At 37.2% G+C, this 23,875-nt stretch overlaps 1 protein-coding gene across 1 annotated transcript in view; it reads left to right on the forward strand.

The window, feature by feature from the left end:
• Positions 1-23,875, forward strand: part of ubxn7 (UBX domain protein 7) — a 77,515-nt gene that overhangs the window by 45,126 nt on the left and 8,514 nt on the right. The window contains exons 7-10 of the mRNA XM_039761840.1: positions 22-112; positions 1,845-1,972; positions 6,890-7,307; positions 23,240-23,319. Coding sequence (XP_039617774.1) covers positions 22-112; positions 1,845-1,972; positions 6,890-7,307; positions 23,240-23,319 — 717 coding nt within the window. The remainder of the gene's footprint in view (positions 1-21; positions 113-1,844; positions 1,973-6,889; positions 7,308-23,239; positions 23,320-23,875) is intronic.

Genomic DNA, 23,875 nt, shown 5'->3' on the forward strand with positions numbered 1-23,875 from the left:
ACATTCTGTGTTTTCTTAAAGGTGTACCATGACAGTGAAGAGGGACAGAGATATATACAATTCTACAAACTAAATGAATTTCCTTATATTTCAATCCTTGACCCAAGGACAGGTATGTAATAATATTAGAATTTCTAATTTGATGTCTAGCAGTAAAGCTTGAAAAAAGTAAGAAAATATATGCATGGTCTACCAATCAGCTGCATTTATGGGCTTGGTTAACTTCTTTGAAAGCTGAAGTATTTTAATTTTTGTTTACATGTCAAATACTCAGTTATATTTTTGTAACAATTAGTAATATTCAAAAATAACAGAGATAACAGAACAAAACTACAGATTCTAGTAGAACACATATAATACACAGTTTTAGTTAAAAATGGAGTCTAAATAGATGTGTGGTGGCTCATATAGCCATTATAGACCATGGATTACAACTCAAGTGATGTAAAAATTGCATTGATTGAGGTTCTGTTTTTAATTGCTAGTTTTAGATGTTTTATGGGTATATGAATTTCTTATACATAGCATTTTTGAAAGAAGTACCAGTTAGAGAGTTAATGTTTCTGTTAAGTCCCAAACTATAATTGTTGGCTGCAGTGGACCATGATAGATATCAGGTTGTTGTGACGCTTTGCCAATTAACAGTAGTGTCAGAGAAATATTAATCTATACTAATAAAAGGCAAAGCCCTCACTGACTGACTGACTGACTCACTGACTTTGCATTGTCACGATGCAAGTCCAAACATGGAATCAAAATTCAATGCAATACTGATGAAAATTTAATGAAAAAATTGTTTTTACTGAAGTTTTACATTAAAAGTGTACGTTTAAAAAATTATTAAGCCAAAGAGAACAAAAACGTATATAACACAACCAATTCCTCTAATGCATTGTGAAACATATTTCAATTTATTATGTTGTACTATTGTTTACTATGGTTAATTACTTGCTGTAATGTAAAATAGTTAGTTCTATTATGCATATGTAACAGTTCCCAAGAAAATAACAATCTGTTTAAATTGTACATAAGCTTTCCCATATGTGAGCGGCAGATCGGTAAAGTGGCTAGCGCGTAGTGCTGGCCCGGGGGTTGGCGAGTGAAGCGAGCAGCGAGCAGGGGGCAGAGCCCCCTACTTTCCTTAAAGAAAGTGTAGCAGATTTCAGCAAAATTGGTCCACTGGGACAAACAGGCAGATATGATTACTATTATTTATTAATGCTGTTATTCGTAAATGCACCTAAAATGTGTCATTACAATGAACTTTGCCAAACTCTTTAATTTTGAATTGATTAAGACAGTTACTACAAAACTTCAAATTACTACAAACAATTCGAAAATCAATGTTTGAGAAAATAAAAGTTTGAAATGTATACATCTTAACATTTTTACTGAGCATGTAAAATGTTGGCAGCTTAATACTGATTTCAGCTTGTCCTTGCAGTAATCTTTCTGCATGATTTTACTCAGTGTCAAAAAAGACACAATTTGAACAAAAACGGAAACTATTCAAGTGTTTAGTTTTCTACAACATAAAGGAAAACAAGGCTCTTGTTTGCTTTTTTCCTTCATTTCCCTTTCAAATGGATGCAAACATAGGTCATTTTGAATAAGTCGTTATTGGCTCTGTGATGACATTGTCACAACAATTAAAATTATAGAATTCTGTAAAATTTTTAGTAGCTGTTCTAATAGTCATTCATATACTCTAGTTTTATCACATGGTAGTTTTTTGTGTTGTTTTACTGTTCATGTAAGCTTGTGTGGAAAATGGAGAAAATGATAGTGGGGTTACATTTATTTTTTACTTTTGGATGATGTCTAGTTATGTTTCACTCTTTCAGGTCAGAAACTTGTTGAATGGCACCAGCTTGATGTGAATTCCTTCCTGGAACAAGTTACTGGGTTTCTTACTGAACATGGACAGCTGGATGGTCTGTCCAGTAGCCCACCTAAGAAGCGCATGAGATCTGTGAGTAAACAGAGTTTTAAAGTGCAGTTTTGCATGAGAAGCACTAGTTTTATTTATTTCAAAATAAAATTTCATGTTTATATCTTAATTATTCAAATGAAGAAATGTTACTGTTAAGTACCAATGTGAATTAACACCAACAGAAAATAAGGAAAGAGTATGTAATGTAAGCTTTACAAGCTCAACTACTGTTCTGGTTGGATATTCTCATTATACAAGTTCTGATATAGGCTACCCCATGTAACAAAGGAGAGGGGAAAAATTGTCATAGCTGGGGTTTAAAAAAAAAAAGTGAAGGGGAGCAATTTCAGATATGAGTATTGTTTATTATACTTCTACAAAAGGCATAAAACTTAAGCCCTCTATGAATTAAGTGGGCTTAAGTATTCTCAATCAGTTGTACACCAGACAGCAAAACAGAACATGCTTGTTTGCATGCTTTTCTGTATTCTTGACTTACAGTGCTAAATTATTGTCTGGACATTCTTGAGTGGCTCAGTTAAACTTGTGTACACTTTATATGTGTCAGAAGTTCCAAACAACAGAGTTAACAAGTTTTTGACATACTGTACTTTAATTCAGTGTAATTCAGTAACTGTAAATCAGAGCAAGGCTGATGATCTGATCATTTTATTTTACATATTTAATGGTATAGTAAATTAAAAATTCTAAATTTCACATCTGATTACATGCATTGTGAAAAATCAAGTGACAAAGAGAAGTTTTCCGTATTCTTTCCCCATTTGTAATCTTTTAGTATACAACTCACTCATACTTTTAACTAAATTAAACAGAATTTCATATGTTGAAAGTGGAATAGTGGTATCTCCACACATCAATTTTAAAGGAATACCCCAACTAAAATTGACATTTTTGTTATACATTACTTACCCCATGTGGTATTAGTGAAGGCTGAGAAAAATTTGTAATGTCTTGTTTTCATGCAGCCAATAGTGGGCAGTTCAGTAAAAATGGCAAATGATTTGAGAAACGTCCGTGGATGCAAGAAAAAAAATTGTTACTTGTGTCACATCTAGTAGTATGTTTAAAAAAAATCAAAAAGTATGTCTAAGTAGTGGCACAACCACACAATATATTTTATTTTTGTGTTGTAGAAATGAACAAGTGCATTAGTGTTCACTAGAATATGTTTAAAATCTTTTTTGAATTTATTGCCTCTTTTTACAGTCAAGAAGAATATCTTGGTAGATACATTAATCCACATGCATGTTTTATTAGTAACTAGCAAATGTCATAAATACTGTAGGACTTAAGCAGGTACTGACTATTTACAGTGCATCCGGAAAGTATTCACAGCGCATCACTTATTCCAAATTTTGTTATGTTACATTCCAAAATGGATTAAATTCGTTTTTTTCCTCAGAATTCTACACACAACACCCCATAATGACAACATGAAAAAAGTTTACTTGAGATTTTTGCAAATTTATTAAAAATAAAAAAATTGAGAAAGCACATTTACATAAGTATTCACAATCTTTGCCATAAAGCTCAAAATTGAGCTCAGGTGCATCCTGTTTCCCCTGATCTCCCCTTGAGATGTTTCTGCAGCTTAATTGGAGTCCACCTGTAGTAAATTCAGTTGATTGGACATGATTTGGAAAGGCACACATTCGTCTATATAAGGTCCCACAGTTGACAGTTCATGTTAGAACACAAACCAAGCATGAAGTCAAAGGAATTGTCTGTAGACCTCCGAGATAGGATTGTCTCGAGGCACAAATCTGGGGAAGGTTACAGAAAAATTTCTGCTGCTTTGAAGGTCCCAGTGAGCACAGTGGCCTCCATCATCCGTAAGTGGAAGAAGTTCGAAACCACCAGGACTCTTTCTAGAGTTGGCCGGCCATCTAAACTGAATGATCGAGGGAGAAGGGCCTTAGTCAGGGAGGTGACCAAGGACCCGATGGTCACTCTGTCAGAGCTCCAGAGGTCCTCTGTGGAGAGAGGAGAACCTTCCAAAAGGACAACCATCTCTGCAGCAATCCATCAATCAGGCCTGTATGGTAGAGTGGCTAGACGGAAGCTACTCCTTAGTAAAAGTCACATGGCAGACCGCCTGGAGTTTGCCAAAAGGCACCTGAAGGACTCTCAGACCATGAGAAACAAAATTCTCTGGTCTGATGAGACAAAGATTGAACTCTTTGGTGTGAATGCCAGGCGTTACGTTTGGAGGAAACCAGGCACCACTCATCACCAGGCCAGTACCATCCCTACAGTGAAACATGGTGGTGGCAGCATCATGCTGTGGGAATGTTTTTCAGTGGCAGGAACTGGGAGACTAGTCAGGATAAAGGGAAAGATGACTGCAGCAATGTACAGAGACATCCTGGATGAAAACCTGCTCCAGAGCGCTCTTGACCTCAGACTGGGGCGACGGTTCATCTTTCAGCATGACAAAGACCCTAAGCACACAGCCAAGATATCAAAAGAGTGGCTTCAGGACAACTCTGTGAATGTCCTTGAGTGGCCCAGCCAGAGCCCAGACTTGAATCCAATTGAACATCTCTGGAGAGATGTTAAAATGGCTGTGCACCGATACTTCCCATCCAACTTGATGGAGCTTGAAAGGTGCTGCAAATAGGAATGGGCGATACTGACCAAGGATAGGTGTGCCAAGCTTGTGGCATCATATTCAAAAAGATATGAGGCTGAAATTGCTGCCAAAGGTGCATCGACAATGTATTGAGCAAAGGCTGTGAATACTTATGTACATGTGATTTCTCAGTATTTTTTATTTTTAATAAATTTGCAAAAACTTCAAGTAAACTTTTTTCACGTTGTCATTATGGGGTGTTGTGTGTAGAATTCTGAGGAAAAAAATGAATTTAATCCATTTTGGAATAAGGCTGTAACATAACAAAATGTGGAAAAAGTGATGCGCTGTGAATACTTTCCGGATGCAATGTATATAACCTGTGCAATAATATTTGAATTCTTGAAGTCAAGGAAATTTTTAGAGCTATTTTCTACATTAAAAATTTAGCATGTCTATTCACGTATGTATCCTAGTATCTTACAAACTGTGTGGTAGAATTGTGACTGTTGCCACAGATGTAGAATGTTTCATCCTCTAATTTGAGTGTAATATTAACTGAAGTATTCACCTCTGGAATAGTTTCAGCCAATATGTTGAGAACATTTTGTATATAGTGAGGGTGGCACAGTGGGTAGCGCTGCTGCCTCGCAGTTGGGAGACCCGGGTTTGCTTCCCGGGTCCTCCCTGCGTGAAGTTTGCATGTTCTCCCTGTGTCTGTGTGGCTTTCCTCCGGGTGCTCCGGTTTCCTTCCACAGTCCAAAGACATGCAGGTTAGGTGCATTGGCGATTCTAAATTGTCCCTAGTGTGTGCTTGGTGTGTGTGCGTGCCATGCAGTGGGCTGGCGCCCTGCCCGGGGTTTGTTTCCTGCCTTACGCCCTGTGTTGGCTGTGATTGGCTCCAGCAGACCCCTGTGACCCTGTAGTTAGGATAAAGCGGGTTGGATAATGGATGGATTATTTAGTGACTTAAGTGACTGCAGCGTTCATTCAAAGGTTGTGTTACATCTAGAACCACAGCTGATCAGTGTACCAACTATGTGCTTTATAAAGACATGTACCAGGTATCTCATTCATCTTCTTTTGACTGAGCAGTTTTCAGTCTTTGTCAATTGTTATCTTTGTGCAGCTTAAATGTGTAGCTGTCTTTATGTTGCCATTTATCATTTTTTTCTTTATTGTTTATTCTTAACTATTTTAACTGTATAATGCATGCCCTGTTTATTGGTACAATCAGATAAATAGCTTTCCTCAGTTACCACTGTTATAATGGTAAAAATGAAAAGGGCAAGTAGATGTCATTTGTGTAATGAGAAGGCCTAGAGGTACTCTTTCACTGGAAGTGAGAATATAGTTCTACATTTTTTTGTATTATGTCTAGTGATGAGCGAGCATGCTCGGCTGAACATGTGTTCGCCTCGAGCATTGCTATGCTTGGAGCATCTGCCCTGCACGTTTCGTGGGTTGGAGACAGCCAAACAAGGGGCAGGTAAGTACTGCCCTCAGTGTAATGCCAGTAGCCATGTCAGGTGCTGGCATTACAGTGATTGGCTGGCCGGAACACGTCATCGGGTGCTATATATGCAGGCACTGTCATATAATGTTTTGGAGCATCAGCTCACCTGCAGGCACTGGCATATAATGTTTTAGAGCGTTATTTTTCCTGTAAAATTGATTTTTGGGGGGGTTGTGGGCGTGTTTTTGTCAGTCTGTAAAAGTGGCGTACAACTCGGACAAACTGGTTCCCAGCAGCGACTTGGGAGTCCAAGATGCATCCATACATCGTCACCATGCTGTTTCCGGTCCATTTGGGTGGTGTTTGTCACTTTCTGACCTTTTCCAATGGACCGGGCACCCTCCCCTCTTCAGAGCAGGGGGTGCCTGGTTGTCTCCCATTGACTTACATTATACACGGGTGCTCGGTAAAGCACATGAACATCACGATGTGTTTGGACCAAACACCCGAACACTTTGGTGCTCGCTCATCACTAGTTATGTCTGTTCAGTTTGTTGATTTTAAATTCACAGATTTTAACAATACATTTTTATTCTCAGATGTTCACTATTAAGTAGCTTTACAGGTTATAACTTTAAATCTATTGTGTCCTCCCTTTTGTTTTTTTTTTTGTAAATACATTTATGACTGTTTCTGATCTTTAAATATAAAATATGATTTATGTACTATGCCATTTTCACCTGCACTGTCATTTTTTTTATTTGAATACACATTTTATGTCACTTTTAGATTAATTTATACATTTTCTTCTGAAGTAATTTCTAGAACTGTTTTGACTAACATATATTTTTAATTTGGGTATAAGGAATAAACCAGAACTTATTGTTGATGATGCTCCCCTTCTTAGGAAAGTCTAATTGATGCCAGTGAAGACAGCCAACTTGAAGCTGCAATTCGTGCCTCATTACAGGAAACACATTATGAGTCAAGTCAGCAAAATGTTCATTCAGAAGAGGAGTCAGATGCAGAGCCATTTTCAGACAGTGAAGGACTTATCTCAGTAGATGGTTCAGATGATGACGTTCTAGAAGACCATCCAGAGAACCTCCAGCAAGACAATCTCCTAAAATCAAAGAAATCTGTCAATAAGGAGGCCATCCATCGAAAGGAGGAGAGTAAAAAAAATCATTTGGAACTCCCATGTAGGACTGAGTCACCACACAACAGTAGTGTAATTGTAAATCACAAGTTGGGATCTCCAGATATTGCTGTAAAACCAGAGAGACGGGAACAGACATGCTATCCAGACGTTGTACAGGATAATGGTAAGATTTACTGATAACAGCATTAATTGGCATATACAGATTCAAAGATGTTTTATCGATATGATGTGTGATACTGTCAAAAAATAGTAACAGACCAACTCTCTCCGTAAGCCAATTATGCCATTGTTCGAGTGCTAATGTGTTCTATACTGCTATAGGAATCTTCTTTTTATATAGATTCCACGGTGAATGGTGCTATCTCGGAATACTCTCTACAATTACATTTCATACATATTTTATTCAAAAATAAATGAGTCAGTAAAATGTAATCAGATGAATATAAGTAAACCCAAATTGGTAAATGAGTATTTATATGCAAGGGCAAGTTGCATAATTGGTAAAGTGAAAAAGTTAGTTTATAGGGTAACAGTGTGTCAAACAGAAAAAAAAAATATTTAATTGCACAGCGGATTATTAATCTAAAATGTTTTGTACCAGGTATTCTCAGTTTTAGTTGTCTGGCTAAAGGTTAGGTTGTCATGACATGAGATGTCAGTTAACAAAAGTGTTTGGTAGTATTTTTTTATTTGTTATGCCTTTTATGAAAATGGCTTTGTGAAAGTATGGCATGGATTATCGCTGTCTGAGACGGTAAATAAAAAGAGATGCTAGTTCCATAACAATGCAGAATTTAGAAACTTCTAGAAAGTCTAATGATGTACACATTCTTAATATTACTACTATGCAAAAATTAAGATCTGCCTAGGACCATTTTTTTCACCAAAATAAAAGTAAAATTGGAAGAAAGATATAGATGAACTAATAACACTAATAGTAAAGTAATAATTGTTACTAGTGACCTAATAGTGCAGTACAGCAGCTGAGAAGGGTGATTCTCAGTATTGACTAGAGTAGGGAAGCTTTTTAACAGCTAGTCCAACCATTTATAAGAAACTTTAAGAGCGTATAATAATTTATTCTGTCATGATTGTATTTCATGGTAGTAATATATTGAGTTCTGATAGTCATAATACCATTTTGTTGACTGGAATAAAAGTTAAAAGTAAAGAAAGAACTAGATCATCCCCCTTTATCCATGTTCTCAACCAGATCATCCAGGGCTAGCATGTGGGGCACCTGGTGCAAGGCAGGAACAACAAAAGTCCATTGTAGTGTGAACATATGCAAACTCTAGGAGAAAGCAACACCATTTCACCAAACATGATTGATTTTAGAACATGGGAGGAAACCAGAGCACCATTAGGAAACCCATGCAAACACTAGGAAAACATGCAAACTACATGCAGGGATCACCCAGAATGTGAACCCTGGTTTCCTTCTGTGCCACCTCAAAAAATAGATCTTGTTGGAGAATCATGTGGTCAGGTAACAGCATTTACATATTGAAAAGAATTGAGGGTTAGTTAAGGAAGAAAAAAAATGAGTTAAGAACATAACATTAAAAACCTAATTGGAAATGTTTAGGTAGTAGCCTGAAAGTACAAATACTAGTCTTTTTTTGTCAACGTTCTTGAGATTATTCAAAAGTAATAACCAACAGTACATACTGCTTATTTTTGCTGTCATCTTTTAACATTTTAGAATATCTTTGCAAACCTAAAGATAATGGGGACAGTTTGATCATATTCTTTTCAAAATACCAAATAGTGTTTTCATTTGTTTTTCCATTATCAGACCTGCCCATTGTAATTCAATGGCTGGAGTCTAAATGATGTACTATAAATTCAAAAGCTTTTACATAAATTCAAAAGCTTGGAAAATCTCTAATGTTTATATTTTCATACTAAATTTATTTTAAAAATGTACCCATAACATTATTACAACTTAGACAGAAGGACTATATTCTTGAAATCTTTTCATTGACTTTGGAAACATTATTTTTGTGTCCGTTTATGGGCTTAAAATAATAAAAATGTAAATTTTCTGTTGAGTTTTTCTAAAATTAGATAATAGTTGTGAAATATTACTACAGTGTACCAGAGAATAAAGCAAGCCATCCAAGGAATTACCTGAAAAGTTTAGAGTTAGGAATGTGTCAAGATGTAGATCGGGGTAGGCTACTAAAAAAATTACCTGCAGCACTGAAGGCTCCAAAGAGCACAATGGCCTCTGTAATTCATTAATGGAACAATTGTGGAACAACAATTATTCTTCCTAATATGCTGGCTATGCAGGCAAATGAGGGAGAAGGTTATGGTAAGAGAGGTGTCTATGAACCTTATTGTCATACTGGCTGAGCTCTAGAGAACTTGTATGGGGATTTCTGGAGAAATTTCCAGAAGTACAACGACCACTGCAGTGCTCCACTAACAGGGGATTTATGTCAAAGGGGTCAAACGACACATGAAAGGCCTTTTGGGGTTGCATAAAGGCAACTAAAAACATTCAGACTATGGGAAACAAAGATTCTCTGATCTGATGAAACCAAGATCAAACTGTTTGGCCTCAATTCCAAACATCGTGTTTAGAGGAAAGCAGACACTACTCATCACCTATGCGATATCATTCCAGCGTGGTGGTGGCACCATGCTATGGAGTAATTGGTTTAAATCCATGAATATTTCATTGTTGAAACACAATAACCATTCAATAGTGAAAACAATTAAATAAAGCCAGTTCTATTAATTTATGCTTAAGAGTTTTGTCAGATTTATAAGCAAAGGGAAATTAAATAAACACATTGTATTTCACCCTTTTATAATGTACTAGCTAAATACCCGCACTTCGCAGCGAAGAAGTAGTGTGTTAAAGGAGTAATAAAAAAGAAAAGGAAACATTTTAAAAATAACGTAACATGATTGTCAATGTAATTGTTTTGTCACTGTTATGAGTGTTGCTGTTTATATCTATACTATTAAAGGCAAAGCCCTCACTCACTCACTCACTCATCAGTAATTCTCCAACTTCCCGTGTAGGTAGAAGGCTGAAATTTGGCAGGCTCATTCCTTACAGCTTACTTGCAAAAGTTGGGCAGGTTTCATTTCGAAATTCTACACGTAATGGTCATAACTGGAACGTGTTTTTGTCCATATACTGTAATAGAATGCAGCTCGATATCCACGGGAGTTTTGTATTAAAATATTTAACCAATCACATTTCAGCTGTCATCTGTTACCAGGCAGAGAGAATAGACTGCAGCTCGATAGCCGTGGGAGGTGGAGTTTCATATTAAAGCATTTAATCAATCACATTTCAGCCATCATTTGTTGCCAGGCAGAGAGGCTTTCACAGTCTGTTGTGGAGACACTCTTAACACAGAACAAATGTTGATTAACCTGTTGCTTCAACCAGTCAGATTTTGAGTTGGTGTCAGTAGGGCCCTCTAGCAGGCGTACGGCAACGTCACCGTATTCAGACCCATTGATTGAATAGAAGCCGATATGAGGAACTCTCTGAAGCCACTGAACGCACAGCAAATGCTCCGAGCGAAAGATTGTCGCATGCACTACGGCCAACTCCATGGCAGGATTCAGGACAATATTATTTGCCAGACACAGACCAGATTTCAAGACCACGAAAACCTGATGTTTGTCATGCTCCTCGAGCCCCAGAAGTTTCGGGAATACAAGAAAAATTTCACGCATGCAGCCTTCTCCACTTTAACACAAGAGCCACGGAGCGCTTTTTGATCTGTCTCAGCTAAAAACAGAACTGACTGTAATGTATGCCATGGATGATTTTGCAGGAAAATCTCCTACTGATCTCCTTGACTTCCTTCATCAGAAAAATCTGAATGAGAGCATGGGGCGGCTGTTCACATTGGTATATTTGGCGGTGAGCATTCCTGTGTACACTGCTTCTGTCGAGCGGACATTTTCAGCCCTTAAGCGAATTGAAACTTATGCCAGAAATACCATAGGGCGGGTTCGCCTTTCAGCATTAGCTTCGATGGCGATAGAAAGTGAGGTTTTGATGGAACTGAAGCGCAGGGATAATCCGTACGACAAAGTAATTGAACTGTTTTTGAGGAAAGAGAGGTTGATGGATTTTGTTTACAAATAATCCAAATTTTTGGTGAGTAAAATGTTGCGATTTTCCTAAATAATATTGCAAGTTTATAAGTTATTATTGATGTTTTTTATGTGTGTCACGGCTGTGGCTGCAGTAGAAAGGAACTTGTTCATCCCTGGTTTGTCTATTTAATAAAGGCATTTATTGTGGCTACAGGAGTTATCTTTTATATTTATGAACCTATATATGCACACACCCCGATCTACATACTGTCCGAGGTTCGATTCCCGAGTGGGGGTGCAGTGAGTGTGTACGCCTGATGAGCCCAGAATTAGGGCGAAAGACGTGCCGCGTACTGTTTGCATTATTTGACAGTAAAACTATTTCAATATATTCAATATATATATATCAGCGCTTCCCAATTCATTTTACCCTCGCACCCCCTCGGTTTGAGAAGAAGTATGAAAAAATATGAGATTAACGCAGAAAGACAGATCACCAATTGAAGCTTTATGAATAATGGATACTTTATTCGCCATCAATAATTGTTTTGGTAAATCCATCCTCCTTCCATTTTATAATTTTTCCCCGACTAGCCATGATTAAATGAACGGTAAAAAAGTAAGAGCGGGTTTAGGTGACTTATTCAGGCAGGCAGGCAGGCGACAGCTCAATAGCTCGAATTTGGATATAACTAGGTTCTATTTAGTCGCCAGAAATATCTTTGGTAGGAATGGAAGTTGAATTTAGTCTTTAAATTTCTATGGTGAAGAAAAATGTATGCAGTGATGACTAAATTTAACTTGCATTCCTACTAAACATATTTCTGTCGACTAAATAAAAATTACTTATTTTTAAAATTTAAATAGAACTTGAACAGATACGATAGTTCATGATACCCACGCAGCACTAAGTGCACGTAAGAGCAGGAGTCATCCATTTTAACAAGCAGCGTATTGCACTGATACGAAATAGCCTGCCCATTTAATTATTTAGGAATGGATAGATAAATTAAGATTTTGTACATATAATGTTTTTAATTTTTCTTCCTCGATGGATTATGGCACCCCCAGCAACAGCTGCTCGCACCCCAAAGGAGATAGAGATATATATATATATATATACTAGCAACTTGGCACGCGCTATGCTGCGCGTTGGATGACCACAGTTGAAGGACTCCCTGTTTAAATGCGGCTGCCAGTCGTGAACTGGGTCGTTCATCACACCACATTTGATTTTTGCATGGGAAACAAAATTTCAAAACAAAACCTATGATTCACGAAGTGTGGGACGCAGACTAATGAGAATCGTATACGTTGTGTAAAAGGTTGTAAGGAAGAGGAGGACGATGCAAAGTGATGTAGTGCATTAACTTCGTCAGTGACATGCAGCACTGTGTCATCGTGTCCATCACCTTCATTGCACATAGTAATGTCTGTGGAGTCGCAAAATCTTGTGGCATTCGAGTGGACAGAGTCGAGTACTTCTTGGTAAACAACATTCTGTGTGAAGTATTTATTAGTATCTTGTAGTAATTTCCCTTGACTTTTGGAAGGCAATATTTTTACTTTCACTTTTCTTTCGCGATCATGGCGTAATCTGTCTTCTCTCTCTGTAGGTGTTTCAGTTGCCTTTCGTTGTGCGGCAGAGACGCATCATTGAGCTAATCTGTGTGAATGCTGAGTGTCTGTTTCTTGCGAGCGACTGTCACGCCTTTGCCTCTTAGCTTCTTGATCACGCTGTAATGGGTCCTCTCTCGCAGCAGCAGGTTTAGTTGCGTTTCGTTTCGGCATTGTTCCGTAAGGTCTCCTCCGTACAAGTCATAGTGGGCATAGTGAAACACACGAATTGGTGACCAGGGGAACCATCCAACTCAGACGCGGGGCTCGAAATGCTCAAGTGCACATGTTATTTATAATTTTATTTATTTTTTTTGTTATGAACTTCCCCAAAAGAGTACAGATCCCTGTTAATAGTATATGAACAATATAATCTGTTGTAGTACGGGCATTAATTAGCGTCACACCTCATAACCTGCATACACCACGTGTTTGGCTGTAACGCCAGCAGCGCAGTGGACCCTGTAAGGGTAGGTTGTGGTTTCTGTTTCTTTCGTGATTTTTTTATTTCATTTTATTGGTTATTTAATAGGCAGAGGGGAGAAGACATTAATGTGACGTTCTGTCTATTTCTTTACTTTTGTTTTGAAAAGATTTTCGGGAACAGGAAAAATAAAAGCAAAGAGGAAAGAACGGAGGGGGGTAAGCAGGAATTCTGAGAGGGGACGGACTGGGGCTTTTCTACGGGGCGGCTATACAGCCAAAAGGAACGCGGACCCGGACACCGCGCTGTGTATATACACATACACTAGCAAAATACCCGCGCTTCGCAGCGGAGAAGTAGTGTGTTAAAGAAGGAAAGATAAAGAAACATTTTGAAAATAACGTAACATGATTGTCAATGTAATTGTTTTGTCACTGTTATATATATAGCAAAACACCCACGCTTCGCAGCAATGTTGTGTGTTAAAGAAGTTATGAAAAGAAAAATATATATATATACACATACATATATACATATCAATATACACATACACACATATATATACCTACATATACACACATATGTGTGTGTGTGTGTGTGTGTATATATATATATACACACACACACACACACACACACACACAAACAAAAAACCGGTATATATGTGTATATACGTATATAGTATATGTATGTGTCTATATGTGTGTGTATAGCTTTGGTCACTGAGTGCAATGGAAAAATAATAAAATGTAGTCTATAAGTTATTAAACAGTAAAACACTAACGTTTTAAGTAGTAAAGGTACATTGAGCACTACTGGAGTGGTTGCGGGTAAACTATTTTAAAGATGGTGTAACAGAACAGGTAAGTAGTACTAACAGCAGCTAAAATGTATATGGATCATCTCTCGGTAGTTGATCCCTTTTGAAAGGAGCTACACGACGGCTGTGGTATAGAAATTACATTTTCTATGTGAATGTCCAAATTTCTGCCTCTGGTAATGTGCCTTACCGGCATTACCAGCAATTAAAAAAAATGTGTTTTGTGTCCTCTGCAGTGTTAAGAGAGAAAGGCTTTGGTTTGGGATAAAAGGAAAAAGGTGTAAAGAAAGGAAAGTTGACTTTTTCTGTTATATAGTGTAGAGAGATGTCTTCGCTGATGATATGAGCACCTTTTGGGGACAGTCGCGGTGGGTCTTGTGTAGACTGGTGAGACGTCCCTGCCATTAATCGGCTATGATGGCACTGTCAGTCCTCCACTCCTGTGCGTGTCTTCATAATCCGAGCTGACGGCCTCATAATCATATATGTGCAAAAGAAAGTGCGAAGCACCTTAATATTAGTTTGCCGCGGTGTAGAAATGGGGTCCCATGTTTGCACTTGTCTGGGCTATAGCTCAGGGGGAGGATGAAAAAAATTAAACGTGCTCACTTTGACTTAAGGCAGAAGCGCAGTCAGCGTTTCAAAGGCCGGCACAGCTATGCGCGCGCCGGCTGCTCGACTTTTGCTGGGCAGGAGACCCCACTTTTTGCAGACACGTTCACGTGATCAAAAGTCTCTGCGCTCTTTGGAGGTCATTCATATATATATATATATATATATATATATATATATATATATATATATATATATATATATATATATATATATATATATATATCTATACTAATAAAGGCAAAGCCGCTCACTCACTCACTCACTCACTCACTCGCTCACTCATTCTCCAACTTCCCGTGTAGGTAGAAGGCTGAAATTTGGCAGGCTCATTCCTTACAGCTTACTTACAAAAGTTGGGCAGGTTTCATTTCGAAATTCTACGCCTAATGGTCATAACTGGAAGATATTTTTCTCCATTAACTGTAATGGAGTTGAGCTGGAAAGACGTGGGGGGGCGGAGTTTCGTGTGACATCATCACGGCTCCCACGTAATCACGTGACCTGACTGTCAACGCAGTGTGTAGAAAACCAGGAAGACCTCCAAAAAGCGCTTAAGAAGACATGCATTATATAATTGAGAAGGCAGCGAAACAATAAGAAGCGAGCGAGTGACATATACTACCATATTCATGAGTGCTGCTACCTCGGAAAGAAAGCAAGGTGTAAACCTAAACTTTAAATTAAGTTCATAGACAGGCTACCGCTGGCGTTTCACATGCCCACAGGTAATGCGGGATACAAGTTTAATAAGAGGACGCAGGATATAAACGAAAGTTTTGATCACTTTGTAACTAAGTTAAAATTGTAGGTGCAGGGGTGTGCTTATGCAAATTCTGATAGACTGTGTTTGTGGGGGATTGACAGTTAAGGCGGGTGGGGGAGTCATGTCATCATCTCCCCTCCCATTCATCTCATTTCGCTCTGAGCTGAGCTCATGACTAACGCCGTCTTCCGAAACAACCGTCAGACTGCCACCAAATACTCACAGAAAAATGCACAAGTTAATACACACGCTGTCTCTCCAGGCACTACTTACAAAAGGTTACATTGAAAATCGTGTTACGTTATTTTTAAAATCTTTCCTTTTCTTAGCACAAGCACAGCTGAGAAGCTTCGATGCATGTGCTCCATAACGCGTTAAAAATAATGCATTTAATCACACTTTGCATTACAAGCAAAGGGGAGCTTTTGTCAATGCATGATTTCCTGGTACACCGATTACATTGATCAGCATCCCGATTCATTTTACCCTCGCACCACCTTAGTTTGAGAAGAGGTATGAAAAATATGAGGTTAACACAGAAAACAGATCACCAATTCAAGCTTTATGAATAATCGATTAAGCCATCAATAATTGTTTTGGTAAAGCCATCCTCCTTCCATTTTATAATTTTTCCGCCACTAGCCATGATTAAATGAACGGTAAAAAAGTAAGAGCAAAGCGAGGGTGACTTATTTAGGCAGGCATATATATGACAGCAACACTCATGACAATGTCAATCATGTTATGCGCGCTGGCTGCTCGACTTTTGCTGGGCATGAGACCACAGTTTTTGCAGACACGTTCATGATATCAAAAGTCTCAGCGCTCTTTGGAGGTCATTCATATATATATATATATATATATATATATAGCAAAATACCAGCCCTACACGGAGAAGTAGTGTGTTAAAGAAGTAATGAAAAAGAAAAGTAAACATTTTAATAATAACGTAACATGATTGACAATGTAATTGTTTTGTCATTGTCATGAGTGTTGCTGGCATATATATATATATATATATATATATATATATATATATATACACATATATATATATATATAATATATATACACACACAGACACATATATATATATATATAAATATGTATATATATATATATATCTATATCTATATATATATATATCTATATATATATATATATATCTATATATCTATATATCTATATATATATCTATATATCTATATATATATATATATATATCTATATCTATATATCTATATCTATATATCTATACACATACTGTATATACACACACACATATATATACATATTGTATATACACACACACATATATATACATATATACTGTATATACACACATATATATACAAATCTACATATATATATCCACATATATATATATTAGGTGGGACTCGATTAAAAAAATTAATCCAATTAATTAGAGGCTGTGTAAGAATTAATCTTGATTAATCGTATGTAAATCACCACGTAAATTTGCCCCAAATCGCAAATTTTTTTTTTAATATAAAAGTGTTTTAGTGGGCTACAGAATCAAATAATAGACATGGACATGAATATTGTAAACTGAAGCTGTTTTAATTTCTGAAAAAAAAAGCCTTTAAACTGCATTTGAATTCAAAACAGAAACAAAAATATCATCCCTGGTTAAAATTGGGCAGACTTAAAAATAAAGTGGTAGTTTAAGTACTTTAAGTAAATTTTCAGAATAGTATTGTCTTTAAATAATAATAACCAAAATTTCAACATAAAGTGCAGTTTTTCTTCTTAAAAAAATAAGTCAGAAACATAAAAGGTAATTTGACCAACTTAATCTTTAAACTCTGAGTAACCTTAGCCAAAATTATTTTGTACATTAGGCTAAAACAGTGTGATCATTGAACATTTTGTAATTAGATGTAATTAGAATTACTAACGGTCACGGAAGTCCAATGATCCCCAGTAAGAGCCACAAAGTCCGCTTTCTGTAATGCATCTAATTTTGCTTGCTTTTCAGTGTGCACAAAACCATGCTTTTATCAAGGCTTCGCGGGAAGTCGAAATGATCAGTCGTAGGAACGCCGCTTTATTCCGACTCTAACATTTTTGTAGCTGTGATGTGTGCATCAGTGTAATGGATGTACCAGGAAATCATGCATTGACAAAAGTTCCCGTTTGCTTGGAATTGAAAGTGTGATTAAATGCTTTATTTTTTTAACGCGTTATGGAGTACATGCATCGAAGCTTCTCAGCTGTGCTTGTGCTAATAAAGGAAACATTTTAAAAATAACGTAACATGATTCTGCTAACCTAATATTTTTCATACGTCCCAAACCAAGGAGATGCGAAGGTAAAATGAATCGGGTAGCGTACATACTCAGTGCATCCCTCTCGGGAATCGAACCTCGAATGTCGGCATTAGAGGCTTAAGACTCTACAATTAGCCACAGCGTGTGGCTTGTCTATGCTAGAGTATGTACTGTAGATCGGGTATATATATACATTTATATATATACCGCGTATCGCAGTGGAGTAGTAGAAGCTATGAAAAAGAAAAGGGAACATTTTAAAAATAACGTAACATGATTGTCAATATACAGTAATTGTTTTGTGAGTGTTATTGAATGTTGCTGTCATCAAGGATTTGATTATCATTATTTGTTTCAATCAGGGTCGATTTGTACGATGTGTTGTGTTCAAGTTACATTCTGTGTTTGTCAATCGTTGTAAAGATGACAGGTTTCATTCATCGATTAGTTTCTTACTGCATCAATAAACAGCTCGCCTTCCTCTTTATCTGAGATGTGACAAACTGCATGCACGGGTTTTTTTTTACACTGTCTTCCTTTAGCGGGACATTCACTTTTTCCACCGTGTGCTTTGTTTCCGCAGTAGCTGCACTTATGAATATGATTCTATGTATCAGGCGCTTCATATTTTTTGCTGCCTTCTCAATTGTGTAATTCGGTTTTGTTCAGCACTCTTTGGAACTGTTGCTTTTGTCTGTGCACTGCGCCAGTTCACGGAGCCGCTTGGTGTTCTTGCATCGAAGGTTCCCAGCTGTGCTGGTGCCATCTCGTAATGTCAGCTAAGACCCGCACTTTAAAGTTTCTCTCGCAGTTTCAATGAGTTTGTGCCAAACACCACCCTGACCATCTCATCTTCCTCTGCATAAGCACAGTCCTTCACACGTGAATATTTACCGGCAGTGTTTGTATTGGATTGCCGCTGATGGACGGCCTTATATGGGCAGGCACTAAATTACAAACGCTAGTGGCAGCCTGTCTATGAACTTAATTTAATATAAACTTACGGTTCACGCCGTGCTTTGTTTCTGCAGTAGCTGTACTTATGAATATGCTTGTATGCATCATTTGCTTCATAATGTTTTTCGGCCATCTCAATTGTGAAATGGTGTTTTGTGCTCATCGCTGTTTGGAGTTCTTCCTTGTTTTCTACGTACTTACATGTCACACGAAACCCCGCCCCCACGGCCATCTCCAACTCAACTCCATTACATTATATGTAGAAAAATAGTTCCAGTTATGACCCCTACGCGTAGAATTTCGAAATGAAACCTGCCCAACTTTTGTAAGTAAGCTGTAAGGAATAAGCCTGCCAAATTTCAGCCTTCTACCTACACGGTAAGTTGGAGAATTAGTGAGTGAGGGCTTTGCCTTTTATTAGTATAGATATAGATATATATAGATATAGATATATATATAGATATATAGATATATATATAGATAAATATGAGAACAACACTCATATCAATGACAAAACAATTACATTAACAACCATGTTACGTTATTTTTAAAATGTTTCCTTTTCTTTCTCTTTCCTTCTTTAACACACTACTTCTCCTACCAAGCGTTTAGGTATAGATAGATAGATATAGATAGATATAGATAGATATAGATATAGATATATATATATATATATATATATATATATATATATATATATATATATATATATATATATATATATATATACATATACATATACATATACATATACATATACATATATATATACACACACAGCTATTTCAGATCAGTGCAATATGCTGCTTGTTAAAACGGATAACACCCGCTCTTACGTGCAAGTCTGCGTGGATATTATGAACTATCAGATTTGTTCAAGTTCTATTTAAATTTTAAATAGAAGGAATTTTTATTTAGTCGACAGAAATATCTTTGGTAGGAATGGTAAAACAGACAGGAATATTATTCGTGAATAAATCAACTCAAACCTTAAACAACTTATAATATTTTGCTCTCCATAAAAATTTATCCTGTCTAAATTATACAAGTTAGAAATAAAGTAAACGTTAAAAGAACAAACATTCACATTTCTTTACTCTTATGTAATTTTATATAAAAATAAACTTAGATTTTAAATATCCCAAAAGATTTTGCTCTCCATAAAAATATATCCTGTCAAAATTATACAAATTCAAATATGAACATGCTGCATAACAAAACCTAGAAATATAAATAAAATGTGTTCCTTTCAGCAATAACAAATCAAATCATTCAGTTTTCTTTGCTCATATGTCATTTTAGAGCTGGACGCCTGGCATCTTTTTTTGGCCACAGGTTCGTTTATGTTTGGTGTGAGGTTCTGTGTTGTGGAGATTCTCAGGATGGATTGCAGGTGCTCATCAGTGAGGCGACTCCTGTGTGCTGTTTTGTTAGTCTTTATCACTGAGAAGAGCTTCTCACACAGATATGTGCTACCAAACATGCACAAGGTTCGAGCCGCATGTAGACGGACTTTTTGTTCTTCAAAGTCACCAAAGCGCCGTGCAAACTCAGTGCGCCAGTTTATCAGCAAAGTGCGATTTGGGAACACCGTAGTGACGACTTGGTTTAACATTACTTGGCAACAGGGAAAGTGGGGCAAATTGCACTGGTGCATTTGTGTCTCCCATAAAAGCAGCTTCACTTGAAATCACTTTGTGATTGTGCACGGTTAAAACGTCCGCTGAAGTGTCAGATTCTTATTTAATTATGCTGCTTTCTGTATCTTCTGCATTGCATTCAGGTTAACCTGATGTTTTGTCTCATAGTGCCGTCTTAGATTAAATTCTGTAATTACAGCCACATTAGCTCCACAAATGAGACACACGGGTTCAGTAAACATATACTCAGCCTCCCATCGGTTTTAAAGGCTCTATTTTCAGAATCAACTTTTCTCTTCAGCATCGTGTGAGCTAGCTTCGCAATAACTTGCAGCATCATAAGGTAGACTTGATTAACGCGGTAAGTAACGGCAAGGCAGCTGAAGCGCTGCATTATGGGATCTGTAGTTTATTGTGTTACCAGCGCTTCATATACCTGGGCTTTAATAACAATAATACAGTATATAAAATGATCTTCGGGTCGGATATAATTACACGCGCGGATGTGGCCCGCTGCCCTTGAGTTTGACACATATGGACTAAATAGAACTTGAAAAGATATATTTTTTCAAATGTGATCGCAATTCAGATAGAGTTGACGCGCACTACAGCCTGCATGCCTCAATAAGTCATCCTTCCTCGCTCTTACTTTTTACCGCTCATCTAATGAATACACTGAGTATGGCTTTACCAAAACAATCATTGATGGCGAATAAAGTATCCATTATTCGAGTATGTAGATCGGGTTATATATATATATATACATATATATATACCCACGTATCGCAGCGGAGAAGTAGTGTGTTAAAAAAGCTAGAAAAAGAAAAGGGAACATTTTAAAAATAACGTAACATGACTGTCAATATACAGTATTTGTTTTGTGAGTGTTACTGAGTGTTGCTGTCATCAAGGATTTGATTATCATTATTTCTTTCAATCAGGTTCGATTTGTAGGATGTGTTGTGTTCAAGTTACATTCCGTGTTTGTCAATCGCTGTAAAGATGACAGGTTTCATTCATCGATTCGTTTCTTACTGCATCAATAAACAGCTCGTCTTCTTCTTTATCTGAGACCTGACACACTGCATGCACGGGTTTTTTTTACACTGTCTTCCTTTAGCGGGACATTGACTTTTTCCAACGTGTGCTTTGTTTTGGATTTATGAATATGCTTGTATGTATCAACGCCTTCATATTTTTGCTGCCTTTTCAATTGTGTAATTCGGTTTTGTTCAGCTCTTTGGAACTGTTGCTTTTATCTGTGCACGCGCCAGTTCACGTGAGCCGCTCGGTGTACATGCATCGAAGTTTCCCAGCTGTGCTGGTGCCATCTCGTGCTATGTCCATGGCTGTATTTAATGTTACCTTAGTCCTGGCACTTAAAACTTTCTCTCGCAGTTTCGGTGAGTTTGTACCAAACACCACCCTGACCATCTCATCTTCCTCTGCATAAGCACAGTCCTTAACCCGTGAATATTTAGTGGGAGTTTGCTATTGGATTGCCGCTGACGGACGGCCTTATATGGGCAGGCACTAAATTACAAACGCCAGCGGCAGCCTGTCTATGAACTTAATTTAAAGTGTAGGTTTACATCGTGCTTTGTTTCCGAAGTAGCAGAACTCATGAATATGGTTGTATATGTCACTCGCTCGCTGCTTATTGTTTCGCTGCCTTCTCAATTATATAATGCATGTTTTCTGCATGTATATGTGTATATATATATGTATATGTGCGTATATGTATGTATGTATGTATGTATGTATGTATGTATGTATGTATGTAAAATAAAGGGCTCAGGGCCGATCCCTGATGTAATCCCACCTCCACCTTGAATGCATCGGTCACTCCCACCGCAGACCTCACCACGGTCACACTTCACTTATGCATATCCTGTACAACTCCTACATACTTCTCTGCCACTCCCGACTTCCTCAAATATCACAACTACCCTCGAGACACCCTGTCATATGCTTTTTCCAAGTCCACAAAGACTACTCCTGGCCTTCTCTATACTTCTCCATCAAAACTATCAGAGCCAACATATCATCTGTGGTGCTGTTTCTTGGCATGAAACCATACTGCTGCTCACTAATCATCACCTCACTTCTTAACCTAGCTTTCACTACTCTTTCCCATAGCTTCATGCTGTGGCTCATCAATTTTATCCCCCTGTAGTTACTCCTGCGCATCCCCCTTATTCTTAAATATCTGCACCAGTATACTTCTTCTCCACTCCTCAGGCATCCTCTCACTTTTTTCCAATATTCCATTAAACAATCTGGTTAAAAACTCCACTGCCATCTCTCCTAAACACCTCCATGCTTCCACAGGTTTGTCATCTGGACCAACGGCTTTTCCATTCTTCATCCTTTTCATAGCTGTCCTTACTTCCTCCTTGGTAATCCGTTACACTTCCTGATTCACTATCTCAACATCATCCAACCTCTTATCTCTCTCATTCTCTTAATTCATCAACCTCTCAATGTACTCTTTCCATCTGTGTATGTAACAATTGCCCATTCTGGTTGTTCACAGGACATCTGCTCATTTCTTAGTCATCTCTTAGTCATCTTTCAGTACATTTTGTTGTTCACTTGACCTTTATCTGGTTTCCTGATATGCTTGCAAAGGTTTCTGACATCCATTAACCCTTTATTCTATTTCTTTAAGATGAAGTATATTTTAATATGGAAAGCCTATCAAAACATATCCTATATGACAATGCGACCCCTAATTTTTCTTCCATATACGCCATTTTCACAACTACTATTAACTAAGCTGCACCTTCATGTGGTTAACTTTTATATTTCACATACTAAATTGTATACATGTGTCAATACAAGTTTACGATATGAAATCTGGTTGCACATTAACAATTTTTTCATCATAGGTCCAAAGGCAAGACTGATGCTGCGGTATCCAGATGGACAAAGAGAACAGATTTCTTTACCAGCACAAGCAAAACTCATGGTATGTTTTTCTGCAAAACCTTTTCAATTTAATTACAATATGTTATTCTTTTTCATAAGTATCTGTGTTACCAGCAGCTAATATTATTAGTTCGCTTGAGCTCCTTACTCTTAAATATGCTACATACCAATGAGTAAAACGTTATTGCCTGCTTTTCCTACTGACTGACTTCAGCATTTATTGATAGTCATTGGAAAACACAATTTTAAAGGAAACAAAACTATTCTTTTGAATTGAAAGAGACAGTTGGTAGCATTAATTGAAATTTTGGGTACAAGTATAATTTCATCCTTGAGCATATCCTGCAAAAAATGTTGCTTAAATCAGATTTGAATGTAATGCTTTCCTGGATTATACCCATTTTATTCTTTTGAACTATTTGGAATGTTTTAATGATTTGACTGTTTAATGTATTTCCCCATTTGCACAATAAACTTCGTAAACTTTTTGCACCTTTAATTTAAAGACCTATTTTATGTCTCTCACTTGCCACTGTATTGAACCTTGGTTTAATAGACTACTAGGGAGTCAACTTCCCATCTGAGTGTTGGGCATA

The sequence above is a fragment of the Polypterus senegalus genome, chromosome 1 (assembly GCF_016835505.1).
Source record: "Polypterus senegalus isolate Bchr_013 chromosome 1, ASM1683550v1, whole genome shotgun sequence".
NCBI lineage: Eukaryota > Metazoa > Chordata > Cladistia > Polypteriformes > Polypteridae > Polypterus > Polypterus senegalus.